This window comes from Eucyclogobius newberryi, unplaced genomic scaffold (assembly GCF_026437365.1).
Source record: "Eucyclogobius newberryi isolate DKJ021-1_F unplaced genomic scaffold, fEucNew1.0.hap1 SCAF_18, whole genome shotgun sequence".
NCBI classification, from domain to species: Eukaryota; Metazoa; Chordata; class Actinopteri; order Gobiiformes; family Gobiidae; genus Eucyclogobius; species Eucyclogobius newberryi.
Window position 1 is genome coordinate 34,557,695 of NW_027315812.1, and position 21,276 is coordinate 34,578,970.

The 21,276-nt window shown below is 45.4% G+C and overlaps 2 protein-coding genes across 2 annotated transcripts in view; one reads left to right on the forward strand and one right to left on the reverse strand.

The window, feature by feature from the left end:
- LOC140364855 (kinesin-1 heavy chain-like) overlaps positions 1–21,276 on the reverse strand; it is a 137,378-nt gene that overhangs the window by 25,831 nt on the left and 90,271 nt on the right. The window contains exons 15-21 of the mRNA XM_072451239.1: positions 12,843–12,986; positions 12,584–12,772; positions 10,959–11,097; positions 9,393–9,463; positions 9,305–9,325; positions 9,120–9,229; positions 3,577–3,678 (exon numbers count right to left, since the gene is read on the reverse strand). Coding sequence (XP_072307340.1) covers positions 3,577–3,678; positions 9,120–9,229; positions 9,305–9,325; positions 9,393–9,463; positions 10,959–11,097; positions 12,584–12,772; positions 12,843–12,986 — 776 coding nt within the window. The remainder of the gene's footprint in view (positions 1–3,576; positions 3,679–9,119; positions 9,230–9,304; positions 9,326–9,392; positions 9,464–10,958; positions 11,098–12,583; positions 12,773–12,842; positions 12,987–21,276) is intronic.
- LOC140364853 (histone H2B 1/2-like) lies at positions 13,868–14,242 on the forward strand. The gene has a single exon (XM_072451237.1). It carries the CDS (start codon positions 13,868–13,870, stop codon positions 14,240–14,242), a length of 375 nt encoding a protein of 124 aa, XP_072307338.1.

Here is a 21,276-nt window from a genome sequence, read left to right on the forward strand (position 1 = left end):
CCCCTCAGACAGGAGGCCACTCCCCTCAGACAGGAGGCCATTGAATTCTGATTCTGAAAACTAAGAACAGACTTGTAAAAAGAACACATTCAAATGTAATCATACACAAATCATCTATGTAACACAAACAGTGTATAAGCCAGCTCCAACTCGAGTTGCTTATGTTGTAGATGGATATTTCGTTGACGCGCTAGCTCGCTGTTTTGCGTGATCCCAGAAAGTTCAATCAAAAACAATCCAAGCATTGCTTAATTTCATATCAAAAAATAAAATCCACAATCACCAACACGCCATCACAATTGCCTGTGACCAGGCCACAGAGCAGACATGTAATCGAGACATAAAAACGAGTGGAGGACTAAAGGGCATAAGTCTCAGCCGAGGAGCTGTGCAGTGGTGGATCCTGTCTCAGCCACATCGTGCTGCTATCACAAGACTGTGTGAACTAACAGCAGGACTTATCTAAGAAACGAGAAGGTCAAAGGAAGAGTTCAGAAGAATGAGAGCACAGTTGCATCGATCCTCACTACCATAGACAGTATGATGAATCCAGTTACTTACCCTGGAGAAGATCTTGTTTGCATAAGCTCAGGTGCTATTGCTACGGAAGATATCAAGACTGACCTGTAGAAGGCTGAAGATCTAGGGAAAAATGCAGCCAGTTCCTTCATCACTGATCGTTTGATGAGTATTGGAGAGGACATCCATAAACCAATTAAGTCCATGAAGCTAAAGACTTTCAAGGATAAATAAGAAACCAAAAAGAGAGAGAGTCAGCCGTCAAGAGTGAATGGATTGTGTTAGCTCGCTTGTTGATAATTGGACAGACTACTAAAGTTGATCTCCGTGAAACACTTAAGTATTCTCTTGGTCCAGTCTCCTATCCCTGATGATGAGATCAACCTTGCCAAGACAAATAAAGCTACCCTACTTCATATTATTGAAGAAAAGACAGAGGACTGCAATTACCAAGGGACCAAGGGACACCAAACAATGCTGCTCTCATGGTTGATGACATGGCAGCGTTTCAAGCTCTGAAACATATTCCTGACTCGTTTGGAAAAGTTGCTGACAAAATTCTCCAAATTGTTATAGGTCAAGCTAACAAATATTGTTGTCATCGAGTAGACTTTGTGACAGATCAGTATCCTACAGTCAGTAGAAAGGGCCTTGAGCAATCAAGGCGTGACATGACAGGCTCAAAGAAGATAAAGATCCATAATAAAGCTCAGAAGACTCCAAAGCAGTAGACCAAGTTCCTATCTGATGGGGTAACAAAGAAGCACTTGTTGAGTTCCTTTATACATCATGGAAAGATGCAGATTTGAGTTGTCTAAGAAGTCCCATTGACATCGTCATCGCACACGGAAACAAATGACAAATAAACAACTCTTTCTCACATCCCTGAGTTGACTTGCGATCATGAGGAAGCAGATACTCGTCTTTTGCTTCATGCCAAACATGCTGCAGAAATGGCGAGTTCAGTTATCATCAAAAGCCCAGATACTGATGCTGCCATTTTAGCCACATCTCTGATGTCACAACTCCCTGCTAAGCTATTCTTTCTACCTGGAATGCAGATGTCACAACGCTTGATTGATCTCCATAAGATAGCAGTCGCCCATGGTCAGAATGAATGCAAATCGCTGATAGGTCAACATGTGTTCACCGGATGTGATTCAGTTAGTGCGTTCTATAGAAAGGGTCAAAAGAAAGCATTTAACATGGTGATGAAGGAAACTAGGAGAAAGCTTTGAACTTAAATAACTCAACAGATTTGTGTGTGAGTTGTATGGCCAAACAATGACAAATGTGAATAAAGCAAGATACAAGTCACCCTGTATGTCCTCCCCCTCTGAGAACCTCATGCCACCAACTAAAGATGCTCTATACCAGCACTGCTTAAGAGCAAATGACCAAGCTGCTATTCACCGTAGATCGCTGCATAAGATGATGAATGCCCCTCCCCCTAATGGACAGGGGGGGTTGATCGATAATGGGAGGTTGACAGTAAAATGGATGACACTGCCTGCTGCTCCTGACTCTTTCTGGAAAATCTCTAACCCTAACCCTAATCTGCAAAGTTGGTAAATGCAAACAGAAGAGGTGCTCCTGTATAAGATAAGATAATCCTTTAATGTCCCACAGGGACATGTGGTTGTTGCAGTAGAAACAGGAGGAAAGGACAGATCATAGGACGTTTCAAACACACTCTTAATAGAACTCTTATGAACAAAACTCCTCTCATATCTTAATAGGGAATGGAGGGGGGGAAATACAATAAAATAGATAAATAAAAATAAAAAGATAAAGATAAAAATAAGATAATAATAATAAAATAATGATAATAGAATAAAATAAAAATAAAATAAAATAAAGAAAAATAGCTAGCACAAGACTAGGTAATACTATTAGCAGGTAAGTAAACCGAATAAAAACAAAATAAAACACTCTTATTTACAGGTATTGCACATGGTTCATTCAGCAAATGTGGCCTGCTGTCCAGCATGCAAGTGCACCGTCTGTGAAAACGATCTTAGAAACATCGCTCATGTATGATGAGATCACTGACCAATCAGAAAGTGATGCCAGTGATTATGATGACTAAGTGGTCGGAATAAAAAGTGGTCAGAATAAAAAAGTAACGTCATGGAACTTAGTGTAAATAATGTATATTTTAGGCTTACCTGCTTTAAAAAACAATTTAATTAAACCTACTTTCATTTGCAATTTGTGAATATTTTGGCCATAGAGTATATCATAAATTCCACATTCTTTAATGAAAGATATGTTCATAAAAATCCTACATCGTGAGTCTGTAAAATCCATCACTTTTATATTTGTAGTTTTCTAATTGTATCATATTAAAGCAATTATAGATTATATCAACACATTTATGCTCATTCTTATTTCTATAAGTCTACATTATGACATGTTAAACAGAGTAGCTCCAGTGGATATTCTAATCGAATTGGAAATGATCTTGAAGTAAAATTTTACTGTCACTGGCATGGAGAGGGTTAAACTATTCGACGATTCCTTAAGGGCTTAGATAATGAACATGGCAAACTTTCACTAAGTTTCTATTAATTGGAAATCCGTAATCGTAACAAATTGTCATGGTGCATTGAATTATGGTCGCTTTTTCAAAATGTGTACTTTTGCATTTAGATTTACTCGTTAACTAGGCCTAAAGGAGATTTGCAACTTTTCTATCCTAAAGAAAGTTGAAATGTCTATAGGAATTGGAAATTTCACTTACATTCGTCAAAGAATTGAAAAATTACAAGGGTATGAAAATGGGTGTAGAGCCATATTTGTCACTATTTTGGACATAAGACCGACTACCTCTCATTTTCTCAAAAACTGGCAGGATTCATATGAGAACGTTTTCCCCCAGTTGGAATACATAATTGAGAAAACTACTGTTAAAAAGTAGTCCCCAGGTTGAGGGAACGGAACCCACTTTCTAGCCACATTCTGGCCCTTTGCTTATGGCCTATTAGTCCTACAGTTTACAGTCTGACTAAGACTGCAGTATGGGGGTAGTCAGTGTAGTGTCAGTGTAGTGCTCACTGCAGCTCCTGCAGCTGTTGACTCTTCTCTTGGTCTGCCATTTTCAGCTTCTCGTGCTCCACTTTAAGGGTCTCCTGCTCCAGGGTGATCTTCTGGTTTTGCCTGTAACACACAAACACACACAAACACACACAAACACACACACACACACACACACACACACACACACACCTCAGCACCAGTCTGCAGCCTGTAGGTAGTGTCCAAAATGACACACTTGCAAATTCACATTTGTGCTTTTTGATCCTGAGTCTGATGTAGATTTTATTCTGTCCTGTTCTAGTTTGGATTTAGTTCAGTTTAGTTGTTGTGCCGTGTGTCGCAAACTAACTCTATATTCACAATATTAATACAGCTAATCAATTTAGAGTTATTGATGAAAACTATTTCCCCTTTATAAGTTTCTATGCAAAACAGTAAATCATTAGAATCCTATTGAGAAATGGTTCGAGCAGAAACATGAGGGGACAAGACATGAGGAAAAGGGGTGCGGAATATTGACCAAAAAGAATATCTTGATTTTTTTCTTCTTGATATTGAGATTGAGAATACATCAGAATGGTCTAAATGTGTCTGTAAATGTCTTATTGAGGGTCAATTGTTGCACAAAATGTAATTAGACCATAACATCAACCATATGCTGTGATTCAATTCAATTTATTTTTGTAACACCCAAAGTCACAACAGCAGTTGCTTTGAAGGGCAAAGTTGACACGAGACCAGGGGTGATCTACCAGTCAATCCTGGTGTCAAAACGAGCCAATCCCAGAGCCTTGCCAATCCTAAAACAGTGGCTATAGCCTTTTTCTATTGATCAAGATATTTGTCTTAAACAACTATCACAGAGGAGACCAAGGAGGATTTGGATAGTGATCACTGTACAAGAGTTACAGCAATTAAAACCATTAACTCTAACACAAAACCCTTAAAACCCTTTAATGGGCATGTCAAACAAAGCCTTGACATGAACCATGTGTCACAAACAAGAAGGTCACGTGACCGAGTCAAAAATAAAATCAAAGGAAGTAATACAGACCACAGATGTTTAGACACGAAAGCTCCAGGCCCCAAATCCAGCACCCTGAGACTGGACACTAGCACCCTGAGACTGGACACTAGCACCCTGAGACTGGACACTAGCACCCTGAGACTGGACACTAGCACCCTGAGACTGGACACTAGCACCCTGAGACTGGACACTAGCACCCTGAGACTGGACACTAGCACCCTGAGACTGTACACTAGCACCCTGAGACTGTACACTAGCACCCTGAGACTGTACACTGGCACCCTGAGACTGTACACTAGCACCCTGAGACTGGACACTAGCACCCTGAGACTGGACACTAGCACCCTGAGACTGTACACTAGCACCCTGAGACTGTACACTAGCACCCTGAGACTGTACACTAGCACCCTGAGACTGGACACTAGCACCTTGAGACTGGCCTCTAGCACCCTGAGACTATCCACTAGCACCCTGAGACTGTACACTAGCACCCTGAGACTGTACACTAGCACCCTGAGACTGTACACTAGCACCCTGAGACTGTACACTAGCACCCTGAGACTGGACACTAGCACCCTGAGACTGTACACTAGCACCCTGAGACTGGACACTAGCACCCTAAGACTGTACACTAGCACCCTGAGACTGTACACTAGCACCCTGAGACTGTACACTAGCACCCTGAGACTGTACACTAGCACCCTGAGACTGTACACTAGCACCCTGAGACTGGACACTAGCACCCTGAGACTGTACACTAGCACCCTGAGACTGTACACTAGCACCCTGAGACTGTACACTAGCACCCTGAGACTGGACACTAGCACCCTGAGACTGTACACTAGCACCCTGAGACTGGACACTAGCACCCTAAGACTGTACACTAGCACCCTGAGACTGTACACTAGCACCCTGAGACTGTACACTAGCACCCTGAGACTGTACACTAGCACCCTGAGACTGTACACTAGCACCCTGAGACTGGACACTAGCACCCTAAGACTGTACACTAGCACCCTGAGACTGTACACTAGCACCCTGAGACTGGACACTAGCACCCTGAGACTGGACACTAGCACCCTGAGACTGGACACTAGCACCCTAAGACTGTACACTAGCACCCTGAGACTGGACACTAGCACCTTGAGACTGGCCTCTAGCACCCTGAGACTATCCACTAGCACCCTGAGACTGTACACTAGCACCCTGAGACTGTACACTAGCACCCTGAGACTGGACACTAGCACCCTGAGACTGTACACTAGCACCCTGAGACTGTACACTAGCACCCTGAGACTGGACACTAGCACCTTGAGACTGGCCTCTAGCACCCTGAGACTATCCACTAGCACCCTGAGACTGTACACTAGCACCCTGAGACTGTACACTAGCACCCTGAGACTGGACACTAGCACCCTGAGACTGTACACTAGCACCCTGAGGCTGTACACTAGCACCCTGAGACTGTACACTAGCACCCTAAGACTGTACACTAGCACCCTGAGACTGTACACTAGCACCCTGAGACTGGACACTAGCACCCTGAGACTGTACACTAGCACCCTGAGACTGGACACTAGCACCCTAAGACTGTACACTAGCACCCTGAGACTGGACACTAGCACCCTGAGACTGTACACTAGCACCCTGAGGCTGTACACTAGCACCCTGAGACTGTACACTAGCACCCTAAGACTGTACACTAGCACCCTGAGACTGTACACTAGCACCCTGAGACTGTACACTAGCACCCTGAGACTGTACACTAGCACCCTGAGACTGTACACTAGCACCCTGAGACTGTACACTAGCACCCTGAGACTGTACACTAGCACCCTGAGACTGTACACTAGCACCCTGAGACTGTACACTAGCACCCTGAGACTGGACACTAGCACCTTGAGACTGGCCTCTAGCACCCTGAGACTATCCACTAGCACCCTGAGACTGTACACTAGCACCCTGAGACTGTACACTAGCACCCTGAGACTGTACACTAGCACCCTGAGACTGTACACTAGCACCCTGAGACTGTACACTAGCACCCTGAGACTGGACACTAGCACCCTGAGACTGGACACTAGCACCCTGAGACTGTACACTAGCACCCTGAGACTGGACACTAGCACCCTAAGACTGTACACTAGCACCCTGAGACTGTACACTAGCACCCTGAGACTGTACACTAGCACCCTGAGACTGGACACTAGCACCCTAAGACTGTACACTAGCACCCTGAGACTGTACACTAGCACCCTGAGACTGTACACTAGCACCCTGAGACTGGACACTAGCACCCTGAGACTGTACACTAGCACTCTGAGACTGGACACTAGCACCCTGAGACTGGACACTAGCACCCTGAGACTGGACACTAGCACCCTGAGACTGTACACTAGCACCCTGAGACTGGACACTAGCACCCTGAGACTGGACACTAGCACCCTGAGACTGGACACTAGCACCCTGAGACTGGACACTAGCACCCTGAGACTGGACACTAGCACCCTGAGACTGGACACTAGCACCTTGAGACTGTACACTAGCACCCTGAGACTGTACACTAGCACCCTGAGACTGTACACTAGCACCCTGAGACTGGACACTAGCACCCTGAGACTGGACACTAGCACCCTGAGACTGGACACTAGCACCCTAAGACTGTACACTAGCACCCTGAGACTGTACACTAGCACCCTGAGACTGTACACTAGCACCCTGAGACTGTACACTAGCACCCTGAGACTGGACACTAGCACCCTGAGACTGGACACTAGCACCCTGAGACTGTACACTAGCACCCTGAGACTGGACACTAGCACCCTGAGACTGGACACTAGCACCCTGAGACTGGACACTAGCACCCTGAGACTGGACACTAGCACCCTGAGACTGTACACTAGCACCCTGAGACTGGACACTAGCACCCTGAGACTGTCGGCATCTTGTCCTTAGAGTGAACCAGTTTGTGTCTTAAAGTGTTGCCTTCTATTTGGAGCTTCCCATCATCTTCTCTTATAGTGGAACAATCTAGAAAGGCCAAGCGGTTCTCCTTAGGGTCTTCTCTTGTAAACCTGATCCACAGCATTGATGTGCTCTGAGAAGTTACGAATGTGTCATCCACGTAGCGGTACCAAAGTTTTGGGGGCAATGCCTGAAAAGGAGGCCAGTGCCTTGTTTTCAAAGTGCTCCATGTTCAAGTTGGCCACTATGGGAGGGACCATAGCACGTTTGTCAATCTGTAGAAGTGTCCTTGAAATTGAAAGTAGGTGTGGTTCAGACAGATGTCCAACAGTTTGCAGATGTGTTCAGGTGTCAGTTTGGTCCTTTCCTGTAGGTGGTGTCTTCCTGCAGTCTGATTCTCACCGCTGCTACTGCCTCAGAGGTCGGGATGCAGGTAAGTAAGTAAGTAAGTAAGTAAGTAAGTAAGTAAGTAAGTAAGTAAGTAAGTAAATTGTATTTGTATAGCACCTTTCACAGACAGGAGTCACTAACAGTGACACATCATATGAAACCATGAGGTTATCTGGGTTGGAGCATTGGAGATGCTTCACTATGTCCACAAAATGATGTGTGTTTTCTACATGATGTTCCGAATTCCCCACCAATGGAGGCAAGATAGTTGTTAAATGCTTGGCCACATTGTATGTGGACGAATGAGGGATTACACCAACATGCTTAAAATACAATGTGATTTTTTTAAAGATTCTGTCTCTCATAGTGGAAATGCCTCTACAATGAACATTTTTAAGGGGGAGAACTTGCAAAATTGCAGGGTGTTGAAATAGTAACTGTATATCCAGATACGGTTAAGTCTCATGCCCCTTTGAGGCAACTGCTGTTGTGATTTTGGGTGTTACAAAACTACATTTAATTGAATTGAAACTAAATTGTAAATGTAAGACTCGGGGTCACCTTGGTCAGAGGCCAGCTCGATGCAGGGTTAACACAGAGATATAGACACTCAGACAACCATTCATGCTCACGTTAATTCACTCAGAGAACCCGGAGAGAACCCACGGTAACATGGGCAGGACATGCAGACACCACCCAGAGAGATCATGTGATGTTGGGCTTGCCAGGGAATCAAAACCATGATTTAATTATTGGGAGGCAAGAGTTCTGACCACTCTTCTAGAGCGCACCCTTTTAAAATATATATATATATATATATATATATATATATATATATATATATATATATATATATATATATATATATATATATATATATATATATATAAATAATTGTTGTCATTAATTATATATATATATATTTTTAATGGAAAATACAGCCCTTTTTTTGTTTTTAGGTATGTAATATTTATTGACAAGCAGGTTTTTCGAACGGTAAAAATAAACTACTTTTTTAAGGACACAAGTTAAAAGTTAAAAAAAAAACAAGAAATGTCCTAAAATGGCTTTAAGAGGATTTGTTTTTTTAAAGGTGGTCTGAGGGTTAAGACAAATATAACTTGTTCTAACACAAAGATATAATAAAATGCAGCAGTGGAGAGCAGTCTGAGGGTCTTACTCCTGGATGTCTGCGATGAACTTGTCCTTACTCTCCAGCTCGTCCCTCAGCTTACTGGTCTGTTTCTGATGGGCCTCTCTGTGGGAGCGGATCTGCCTCTCCACCGTGTCCTGGTGGACAAACGACACACACATTTGAAAAAAGGGCCCCACTAATGTAGACCGTTAGATTATGCATGTGGTTACCTTGAAGGAGAACGCTTTGGGCTGTTGGAGAAACAAACAGGGGAATGGTGAATGTGTAAAGTGAGTAATGTGGTGGATAAGTGGTTACCTTGGCAACTGACTGGTTGTCAGAGTTGGGCTCGTTCTCTTTTTCCAGGGCATTGACATTTTCTGAATATCATAGAAAACATCAACACAATTTCAACACTCCATTAGAGAGAGTCAAACAGTCAGCAGACTTATTTTTCTGCGTTCCCACTTTCCCTCTTGTTTCAGCAGAGGGGGTGTGGCAGGGGGCATGGCAGGGGGTGTGGCAGGGGGAGTGGCAGGGGGTGAGGCAGGGGGTGTGGCAGGGGGTGAGGCAGGGGGCGTGGCAGGGGGTGAGGCAGGGTGTGTGGCAGGGGTGTGGCAGGGGGCTGGGGCAGGGGGCGTGGCAGGCTTCTCACAGGGCTGCATATGAGACACACCTGCCCTCAATTGTGGATTCTTTTTGCACCAGGATTTACAAACGGTCAAGGGCATTTTGCAGGATCGACAGCTCCAGAATGAGGAGCGGTGCATTTCTGCAACTAAACCCACTGTAGTGAGTCAAACCTCACATTAACTAAGATACAAATGTGTTTTTGCATTCATTTGGGTTTTCATTAGGGGAATGATTTAACCATCATCTCAAAGATTCAAAATCTTTAAAAATTGTGTATTGGCAATTGTAATCATTATTAATCTATTGATTAAGGGACAGTGTAAAAAGAAACCATAAGATAAGATAATATTAGATATTCCTTTATTGTCCCACATGGGGAAATTTTATTGGTGCAACGCACTCCCTAATGCTTTAAAAAAAGGGAGTGTCTACAGAGCCGGGTTAAGGTTAGGGTCAGGGTTAGGGTTAAGGTTAGGGTCAGGGTCAGGGTCAGGGTCAGGGTCAGGGTTAGGGTTAGGGTTAGCCATGAGGCTATATGGCAGTGCCGCGGTTCCTGAAACTGCTGGGCCATTTGACCGCGCCGCGGCCTTTAAGAAATGCTGTTTGCACAAACTGTTCAATAAAAAATTTAAACAAATTATTTTGAGGTGTTTCTTACAGTGACATGAGTGAATTAGCCTCTGCCATGTTCAACAGATTTAAACTAGTCAAGAATACAACATTTGTTCACTATTTTATCAAAATCACATAATTTGAGTTTTCAATATCAGTAAATGTTTTATGTTCAGGGTTTTATACAAATATAAGTGTATTTGTCACATCTCCAGGGACACTGATGAATTTTTAACTTGGAAAGTAAATCAGACGCACAGATTTAACTGATTTAGTCACTCAGACCAGGTGAGCCTTGTAAGTTTATTATTTATGGCTTCATTTATTGACAAAGATAAACTCCAAAGCTAAATTGCACGCTCGTTGACATTCATTTATTGCGTCCTCTACAAATTTAGTCAAGCAGGAGTTTTATTGCAGTCTTCACTATACTGGACGGAGTAGACCACATTATTTTTGTGGCTCGAGATGAACCAGTTTCATTCTCCTTGGCTTGCAATGGAACCTACCTGGACTGAAGGATGATTTTTATATATATATATATATATATATATATATATATATATATATATATATATATATATATATATACCCTCTACTACCCTCATACTCTTATTGCAGATGTGCGTGTGTCGTTACCCTGAGCCATGTTCAGCTCTCCCTGGGTCTTGAGGCGGACAATCTCCTCGTTCAGAGAGTCCATCGTCTCCTCTAACTCTCTCTTCTTCTGCTCCACATTCTGAAGACTCTCTGACACAGACTTGATCTTTGCCTCTTGCTGCCAAGAAAAGAGCAAGAAAAGCAATGTTTAGTGATTTTATAACTGTGACCTGGGAGATGTGGTTACCTAGGAGACACTGTAGGAGACACTGTTACCTTAGAGATGTGGTTACCTAGGAAACACCATTACCTGAGAGATGTGGTTACCTAGGAGACACTGTTACCTGAGAGATGTGGTTACCTAGGAGACACAGTTACCTTAGAGATGTGGTTACCTAGGAGACACTGTTACCTGGGAGATGTGGTTACCACACTGTTACCTTAGAGATGTAGTTACCTAGGAGACACCGTTACCTGAGAGATGTGGTTACCTAGGAGACACAGTTACCTTAGAGATGTGGTTACCTAGGAGACACTGTTACCTGGGAGATGTGGTTACCTAGGAGACACGATTACCTGAGAGATGTGGTTACCTAGGAGACACCGTTACCTGAGGGATGTGGTTACCTAGGAGACACCGTTACCTGAGGGATGTGGTTACCTAGGAGACACCGTTACCTGAGGGATGTGGTTACCTAGGAGACACCGTTACCTGAGGGATGTGGTTACCTAGGAGACGCTGTTACCTGAGGGATGTGGTTACCTAGGAAACACCGTTACCTTAGAGATGTGGTTACCTAGGAGACACCGTTACCTTAGAGATGTGGTTACCTAGGAGACGCTGTTACCTTAGAGATGTGGTTACCTAGGAGACGCTGTTACCTTAGAGATGTGGTTACCTAGGAGACACCGTTACCTTAGAGATGTGGTTACCTAGGAGACGCTGTTACCTTAGAGATGTGGTTACCTAGGAGACACCGTTAACTTAGAGATGTGGTCACCTAGGAGACGCTGTTACCTGAAGGATGTGGTTACCTAGGAGACACCGTTACCTTAGAGATGTGGTTACCTAGGAGACACCGTTACCTTAGGGATGTGGTTACCTAGGAGACACCATTACCTTAGAGATGTGGCTACCTAGGTGACACCGTTACCTTAGAGATGTGGTTACCTAGGAGACACTGTTACCTTAGAGATGTGGCTACCTAGGAGACACCGTTACCTTAGAGATGTGGCTACCTAGGAGACACCGTTACCTTAGAGATGTGCTTATATAGGAGACACCCTTACCTTAGAGATGTGATTACCTAGGAAACACCATTACCTGAGAGATGTGGTTACCTAGGAGACACCGTTACCTTAGAGATGTGGTTACCTAGGAGACACTGTTACCTTAGAGATGTGGCTACCTAGGAGACACCGTTACCTTAGAGATGTGCTTATATAGGAGACACCCTTACCTTAGAGATGTGATTACCTAGGAGACGCTGTTACCCTAGAGATGTGGTTATCTAGGAGACGCTGTTACCCTAGAGATGTGGTTACCTAGGAGACGCTGTTACGCTAGAGATGTGGTTACCTAGGAGACGCTGTTACCCTAGAGATGTGGTTACCTAGGAGACGCTGTTACCCTAGAGATGTGGTTACCTAGGAGACGCTGTTACCTGGGAGATGCGCAGTTGGCATGCGGTCAGCTCCCTCTCGCTGTCCTTGGCCCTCTGCATGCTCTCTGCCTGGGAGCTTTCCAGCTGTTTGCTGCGTTTCACCATGATCTTCACCTCAGACTTCATCTTACTGATGTAGAGGCGCGCCATGGTGAACTCCTCGTCAATGATCCCAGTGCTCTCCTGTTGCTGAAGGAACACAAACGTTCGCTTTGGACAAACGTGTCGTAACAGGAGATTGTGTGAGTAAAAGCATCACCTTGATGTCATTACTGCCCACCGCAATGCCGATCTCACCCAGGTCTTTGAGCAGGGAGGACATCATCTCTGTGACCCTCTTCTTCTGGTGGTTGGTCATCTCCTTTAGCTTCTGCAGCTCTGAGTCAATAGAGGCCAGAGAGCTCTAAAACAGGCACAGTTAGAGATCTTTTGCTGGTGACAGTGATGCTGAACAATACAATGCCATTTTAGCAGCAGACACAAGCAGATTGTTGTGCTTCAAAGGTTAAGTTTAGGAATCAAATGGTCAAAGTGAGTCCGGTGAAGGTTTATGGAACATAAGATAAGATAAGATAAGATATTCCTTTATTGTCCCACATGGGGAAATTTCATTTGTGCAACGCAGGAAGATACAGAGGAAAAGAACAGATCACTTATAGGAAGTTTGAAAAACACTTTCAGTAGAAGATCTCCTATAAACAAAAACTCCCATAGACAAATAAATAAATAAATACATAAATACCATTGCATGTGATCACGACAGTAATTGCACATGAATATGTGTCACGACGGCACATGGATTGCACATGAATTTCACAGTAATTGCACATGAATCACGACAGTAATTGCACATATGACGGAATTGCACATGGTTAGGTCAGTATTGCGAGTGTTCAGTACTAACAATGTTTGTTATAAAGTCTGACAGCAGCAGGAAGGAAAGACCTACGGAACCTTTCCTTCACACAGTGAGGGTGGATCAGTCTCTCACTGAAGCTGCTCTCCAGAGCGGACATAGTGTCCTGCAGGGGGTGAGACTCATGGTCAAGCATAGATTTGGATCTAGCCAGGACACTTCTGTCCCCCACCTCCTGCACCGAGTCCAGAGCGCAGCCCAGGACGGAGCTGGACTTCTTGATGACTTTGTCCAGTCTCTTCCTCTCTGTGATGCTGCTGCTCCAGCAGGCCACACCGTACAGGAGGGCTGATGCCACCACAGAGTCGTAGAAGGTCTTCAGGAGTGGCCCTGTCACTCCAAAAGACCTGTCCTCAGAACAGCTCACGATGCCTGAACCCGCCAAGGCCGCGCCCAAGAAGGGCTCCAAGAAAGCCGTGACCAAGACCGCCAGGAAAGGCGGCAAGAAGAGGAGAAAGTCCAGGAAGGAGAGCTACGCCATCTACGTGTACAAGGTGCTGAAGCAGGTCCACCCTGACACCGGCATCTCCTCCAAGGCCATGGGCATCATGAACTCCTTCGTCAACGACATCTTCGAGAGAATCGGCGGAGAGGCCTCCCGCCTGGCGCACTACAACAAGCGCTCCACCATCACCTCCAGGGAGATCCAGACCGCCGTGCGCCTCCTGCTGCCCGGAGAGCTGGCCAAGCACGCCGTGTTCGAGGGCACCAAGGCCGTGATCAAGTACACCAGCTCCAAGTAAACCCAGTGTGCTCCAACCCTTAAACAACCATTGTGGAGTTTATCAAAAACTTTGCAGAAGTTCATTCCATCATGCTGCCGGGCCGATATCCTGGCCATAGGGACTAGCATGTGAAGTTGCTCCCAACCCATGTGATTAAGGCCTCAGTTTGGCATCTCTACGTGAAGTCTGCTAAGGTAAACGTAAAACATGATTTTGGTGATTTTCATGTTTTAATGATTAGAGTATAATTAACCATAAGCAACATCTGTTTTTTCAGGTGAGCCTGCAGTTTGTAAATCAAGCTTCAGATCACTGTGGAAACAGCTTCTCCCACACATCAGAAGCTGCAGGCCACGCACAGATCTCTGTTGGCAGTGTCAGAGCAGATACACTTTCCGTCAAACCCTCTGCAGCCGGGGCCAATGTATTTCCTGACTCCATGAAAATGTGGCCTTTTTGGCGTCTCCTGTGAAGGGATGCAGAAGCAGGTCAATCCTGATCGATGAAGGCATGTCCTCAAATAAGGGAAGCAATGAAGTCATAAGCTACATGCATCATTTCTTCAACAACTTCGGTGTTGGAGAAAAATACGTGGATCTTCATTGTTGGACACAGCTTCACTACACAATGGACATCCACTTCCTCATTGCTGGCCACACCAAATTCTCCCCTGATTGTGGCTTTGGACTTATCAAGCGAGCATACATGAAGACCAGGGTTGACACTTTGGAAGACATCGCTGAGGTTAGTTTATATTATTTGACTACTGTAATGTGTAAACATTAGCCTGGCAAAACTTCAGTGCTGCTCTCTGCTTAAGATATGTTTCTTCTGTTCTCATTTTTTTACATTGTCGCCCTTGTCATCAGGTAGTGGAAAACAGCTCTCCTGAGTCTCACCTCAGTATCCCACAGCTTGTTGGAACGGCGGATGGCAAAGTGTTTGTCAAGAACTTGGACTGGCAGAAGCATCTGAGTCCCTTCTTCAGACGGCTTCCAAAGATCAAGAGTTATCAGCACTTCAGGTATTTATATTGAAACAAAAAAAAAGAGTGTTTTATGTTAAACAGTTTGCCATTTCTTAAATGTCCTGTTATTTGCTTACAGCTTTGATGCCAAGAGACCAGGTGTGGTGCTTTCAAAAAGTCACTGTGACGCAGAACCTGTGGAATTTCAGCTACAACGCAATTCAGCTGTTCTGCCTCCGGTTGACAATCTCCATGTCCTGGTCCCACCTGGACTGAACATTGACAGGCAGACCTATCTGCAGGAAAAAATCAGGCCTTTCTGTGCTGACGAGGCAAAAGACATCACATGCCCAGCTCCAAGAGTCACAGCACAGAAGAGGATGCGGATGTGATCTCTGATGTAATTAGACTCTGGTGGTGTACATATCATATCTCATATCTCATATATTCAAAGCCATGGACCCGTTGCAGTTCCTATACCTGGCCCTGGCATCTGTTTATAAGAGTTCTTCTATTAAGAGTGTTTTTTAAACTTCCTATAAGTTACTGTCCTTTCCCCCTGTATCTACTGCGTTGTAACATTAAAGGCTCTTATCTTATCTTTTTGTTGTTTGTGTTGCACTGAATCACCTGTGAATTCTGTTTATCGACAAATGGCAATGAACCCTATTCTGATTCTGATTCTTTGATTCTATTCAGGGCCTTTTTTAATCCAAGTATTTCCATTTTAATATAGTAACTTCTAATTCTGATTCAAGTCCAGTTACCATCAATAACAACACTCCTCTTGAGTCTTGAGTGACAGCTGTAGGGGGAGGTGCTGTCAGTGTGACAGGGGGGAGGGTTTATCTCAATGAGATGCAAATGAGCCCCGCCCCCTGTGACTCTGGGCTCACTCCGGTGAGAAACTTTAGAGGCCGTTTTCTCAGTGAAAGGTTTTGAGAGTTGTATACATTCAAATGACCACAACTTACTCAAATATGATCAGATCTACATGAGTGAGACATCATTGGAAAGCTTTGAATTCACACTTTCAGATAAATAACTCAAAATGTCTCCGGGTAGAGATGTTTAGCCACGGTCAGTCACATTTGTCCTCTCAAGACTGCTTTGGAAGCGTCTCAAAAGAGGAGGAGACATTTCCCCAGTATCATTTTCTTCCAGATAAGTCTTAATGTTGTTTGACATTTTTTCCTAAAACAAAGGGTCATTAAGCAGCTGCATTGAACCTCCACAGTGTGTTTTGTTGTCTTTCCTCCAAATCTACAGAACTATAGAGCAGGATCACTTAGGTCTATTGTGCCTATATCTGCTTCAGTGATTTTCCATCGGTATTTATTGAGAACAAAAAAAATAGGAATAGATTGTATGCGGATTATAAAAAATATTATATGTCAATCAGTCCTACGGGATACGGAACTTCTTATTTATTGTTCCTCCAGTCTCTCTTTAATTAATTACTTAATTAATTAATCCACAAATCAGGGTTCCCTCAGAGTGATTTACTATCAGGTCCATGACATCAGCATAGAAAGTGAGATCGCCCCCTGGTGGAGCACACACATTAAAAAAATTTAAAACCTTTCCATCTGCCCTCTTTATTCTTACATTCAAAATTATTCAAAGACTATTCGGTTTGAAATGAAAACCCGTTCTAGCAGTTGTGATTTTGGGCGTTTCAAAAATAAATACAATTTAATTGAACTAAATAACAGAATTTCCATAGTTTTTGATGTGTCATTAAAATATCCATCCATTCATCCATCCATTTTCTACCGCTTGTTCCCTTTCGGGGTCGCGGGTGACTGGAGCCTATCCCAGTGACTTTGGGCCTTAGGCGGGGTACACCCTGGACAGTGGCCAACTTGTCGCAGGGTGTCATTAAAATATGTCTCTTGTAAATATCTATATAATATAATCTATATAATATTTTTTTATTTTTCTTAAATATTTTGTTTGCTTTATTGGGTTCAATGCCAATCACATTGAAGGATGCTCCTTGTAACACTTCTGATGCCATTGGGTTGATTTCATTGATCACCATTAAAAACTCTTGGATATTTTGAATCTCTCTGGTCGAAAACAACAAACGTACACAAGAACCATAAGAACACAAAACCACTGAAAGGGTAAAATAGAAAACAAAAGGTTTCATGTTGGAAACAGGCATAGAACCTAAAACCTGATTGAAAAAAGATCGAAGGGCCCCACCAAAATTTTCCCCAGGTACTCCAGACACCAATCCTTGGAAAGAACTGGATATTTGACCCCTTAACTCACCACACCCCGCAGCACTTTTCCACAAATCCAATGTCCCCAAATTTGGCACATCGATGAGTAGATGTATTTAGTCAGAGTTTATATACAAAAGCAGACAGCCGACATGGAGCATAAAGTCTGACGTTAAAAATAAATAAATAATGTCATCAGTCTCTTCAAATTAAAAGAAATGTGTCACCATGTGATACATTTCGAGCCTGAGCTTGTGTGGGAGGTTGAGCGCTATCGACTAAATATAGCCTCACCTCCAGCACAGTTTGGGCTCTGGAACCCATTTCCTCGAGAGGGGCTGGACGCTCCACTTCTCTGGTGTTGCCCGCGGGGAGAGGCGGCGGGCTGGTGTGGGCGGGGCTGGTGTGGGCTTACTTGCCACGTGTTGGAGCTCACTAGAGGGTCGCGTCCCTCCGCCTTCGGGTGGGGGACAGGTCTCTCACTGTTTTGTTGGCCTACGGGCCAAACAGAAGTGCAGAGTACCCGGCCTTCTTGGAGTCCTTGGAAGGGGTACTGGATAGAGCACCCACCGTTGCACCCACTCCGTTGTTCTACTGGGGGACTTCAACGCCCACGTGGGCAATGACAGTGACACCTGGAGAGGGGTGATCGAGAAGAACGGCTTCCCCGATCTGAACCCGAGCGGTGTTCAGTTATTGGACTTCTGTGCCACGGATTGTCCACAACGAACACCATGTTCAAGCACAAGGTCCATCAGTGCACATGGCACCAGGACACCCTAGGCCGGAGGTCAATGATCGACTGTCGTGTCATCTGACCTCCGGCCGCGTGTCTTGGACACTTGGGGGAAGAGAGGGGCGGAGCTGTAGACCACCACCTGGTGGTGAGTTGGATCCGCTGGCAGAGGAGGAAGCCAGACAGACTTGGCAGACCCAAGCGCATTGTGAGGGTCTGTTGGGAACGTCTTGTGGAGCCCTCTGTCAGTAGGTTCTTAAACTCACACCTCCGGGAGAGCTTCTCCCATGTCCCGGGGGAGGTTGGGGACATTGAGTCCGAGTGGACCATGTTCTCCATCTCCATTGTTGATGCGGCTGCTCTGAGCTGTGGTCGCAAGGTCTCCGGTGCCTGTCGTGGCGGCAACTCCCAAACCCGGTGGTGGACACCGGAAGTAAGGGATGCCGTCAGACTGAAGAAGGAGGCCTAACAGGCCACTCTGGCTTGTAGGTCTCCTGAGGTCATTGACAGGTATCGGCAGGCCAAACAGGCCGCAGCTTGTGCTGTTGCAGAGGAAAAACCCGGGCCTGGGAGGAGTTCGGGGAGGCCATGGAGGAGGACTCCAGTGCTTCACCAACGCCGTTTACGGTGCGGGTGGAGACCTGCTGACCTCGACTGGGGATGTCGTCGGACGGAGGAAGGAATATTTTGAGGACCTCCTTATTACCTCAGTCACGTCTTCTGAAGAGGAAGCAGAGACCGGGGACTCAGTGGTTGACTCGTCCATCACCCAAGCTGAAGTCACTGAGGTTGTTCGCAAACTCCTCAGTGGCTCCGGGGGTGGATGAGATCCGTCCTGAGGACCTAAAGTATCTGGATGTTGTAGGACTGTCTTTGCTGACACGTCTCTACAACATGGCGTGGCGGTCGGGGACCGTGCCTCTGGACTGGCAGACCGGGGTGGTGGTCCCTTTGTTCAAGAAGGGGGACCAGAGGGTGTGTTCCAACTACAGAGGGATCACACTCCTCAGCCTCCCATAAGGTCTATTCCAAGGTACTGGAGAGGAGAATCCGACCGATAGTCAAACCTCAGATTCAGGAGGAGCAGAGTGTTTTTTGTGCTGGTCGTGGAACACTGGACCAGCTCTATACCCTCCATCGGGTGCTCGAGGGTTCATGGGAGTTTGCCCAACCAGTCCACATGTGCTTTGTGGATCATGAGAAGGCTTTCAATCGTGTCCCTTGGGGTGTCCTTTGGGGTGTATTACGGGAGTACCGGGTCCGGGGCCCTTTGCTCAGGGCTGTCCGGTCCCTGTCTGACCGGAGCAGGAGCTGTGTTCACTGCAGTAAGTCAGACCTGTTCCCAGTGCATGTTGGACTCCGCCAGGGCTGCCCTTTGTCACCGGTTCTGTTCATAGTTTTTATGGACACAATTTCTAGGCGCAGTCAGGGGTCATAGGGTGTGGTCAGGGGTCGGAGGGTTTCTGGTTTGGCGACCACAGGATCTCATCTCTGCTGTTTGCAGACAATGTTGTCCTGGCGGCTCCATCAAACCCGGACCTGCAGCTGCACTGGGACGGTTTGAGCCGAGTGTGAAGCGGCCGGCATGAGAATCAGCACCTCCAAATCCGAGGCCATGGTTCTCAACCGGAAAAAGGTGGCTGTTCTCTCCAGGTGGGTGGGGGGTCCTTGCCCCAAGTGGAGGAGTTCAAGTATTTCTGGGTCTTGTTCACGAGTGAGTGAAGGATGGAGCGTGAGATCGACAGTTGGATCGGTGCAGCAGCTGCAGTGATGCAGTCGCTGCATCGGACCGTTGTGGTGAAGAAGGAGCTGAGTCCAAAGACAAAGCTCTCAATTTACCGGTCGGTCTACGTTCTGACCTCACCTATGGTCATGAGCTTTGGGTAATGACTGATAGGACAAGATCGCAGATACAAGTGGTCGAAATGAGTTTCCTCCACCGGGTGGCTGGGCGCTCCCTTAGAGACAGGGTGAGGTGCTCAGTCACACTGAAGGAGCTCGGAGTAGAGCCGCTTCTCCTCTACGTTGAGAGGAGCCAGCTGAGGTGGCTCGGGCATCTGTTCCGGATGCCTCCTGGGCGCCTCCCTAGGGAGGTGTTTCAGGCATGTCCCACCGGGACGAGGCCCCGGGGAAGACCCAGGACACGCTGGAGGGACTATTTCTCTCGGCTGGCCTGGGAACGCCTCGGGATCCCCCCGGAAGAGTTGGAAGAAGTGTGGGGGAGGAGGAAGTCTGAGAGTCCCTGCTTCGACTGCTGCCCCCGCGACCCGGCCCCGGATAAGCGGAAGGAAATGTTATTTATTTATTTAATATGGACATAGCATATTCGACGAACCAGATGCAATGTTTTAAGTGTTATAGCAAAACAAGCTAATTTTCAACACCTGTCCATACGAGGCTTTTAGAATTAAAACAATACAAAATTTACATAATATATACAATACATTTAATTTAATACATCACCATGTGCACAGTTCTGTCCTGATTTCAGCCACAGTTTTAAACACCTCATGTCAGTCTGCAGTTTTAAATGTGTGAGTTCCACAGTCGGGCTCCAGCAGAGGAGAAGCTGGACTGACCAAAAGAACCACACAGTCCTCACTCACAGAGGCTCTGGTGTTTGGTCTGAGAGAGCCTTGACGTCTGATGGCCAAACCAGAAAACAGTGGTGGCGCATGACTATGTAAACATTTAAAAAATAGTTTCAATGTGCTAAAATTTACAAAATTCTCAAATGTAAAAAGTTTGTGCTTTTGGATGACATCACATGGTGCCGCCTCAGAGGCTTTCTATCAAACACCTTGATTGCTGCTTGTTCAAAGATATGACAGGTTTGAGCGTGGATGCAGATGTTTGTGACCATGAGGTCAGACAATATGAGAGATGTGAAAAAATCATTGCATGTAAATACTGCTCCCGTCTTATGAAGCGAAAGCAGCTCAAATTTGGTTTTAGTTTTTTACAGATACAGATTTACATGACTTTGAAACTTTAAGTTGCTATCAATTATGATCCCTAGATATTTAGTTTCTTTTACTTCTTGGATTGTTTGGTCATTTATGGATACAACAAAGGGGTCAGTCAAAGGTTGTGATTTTATGGAAAAACATATGGCAAC

Bases quoted from the DNA above. Each gene is read 5' to 3' on its own strand.
- LOC140364853 (XM_072451237.1), top strand. From the start codon at position 13,868: ATGCCTGAACCCGCCAAGGCCGCGCCCAAGAAGGGCTCCAAGAAAGCC.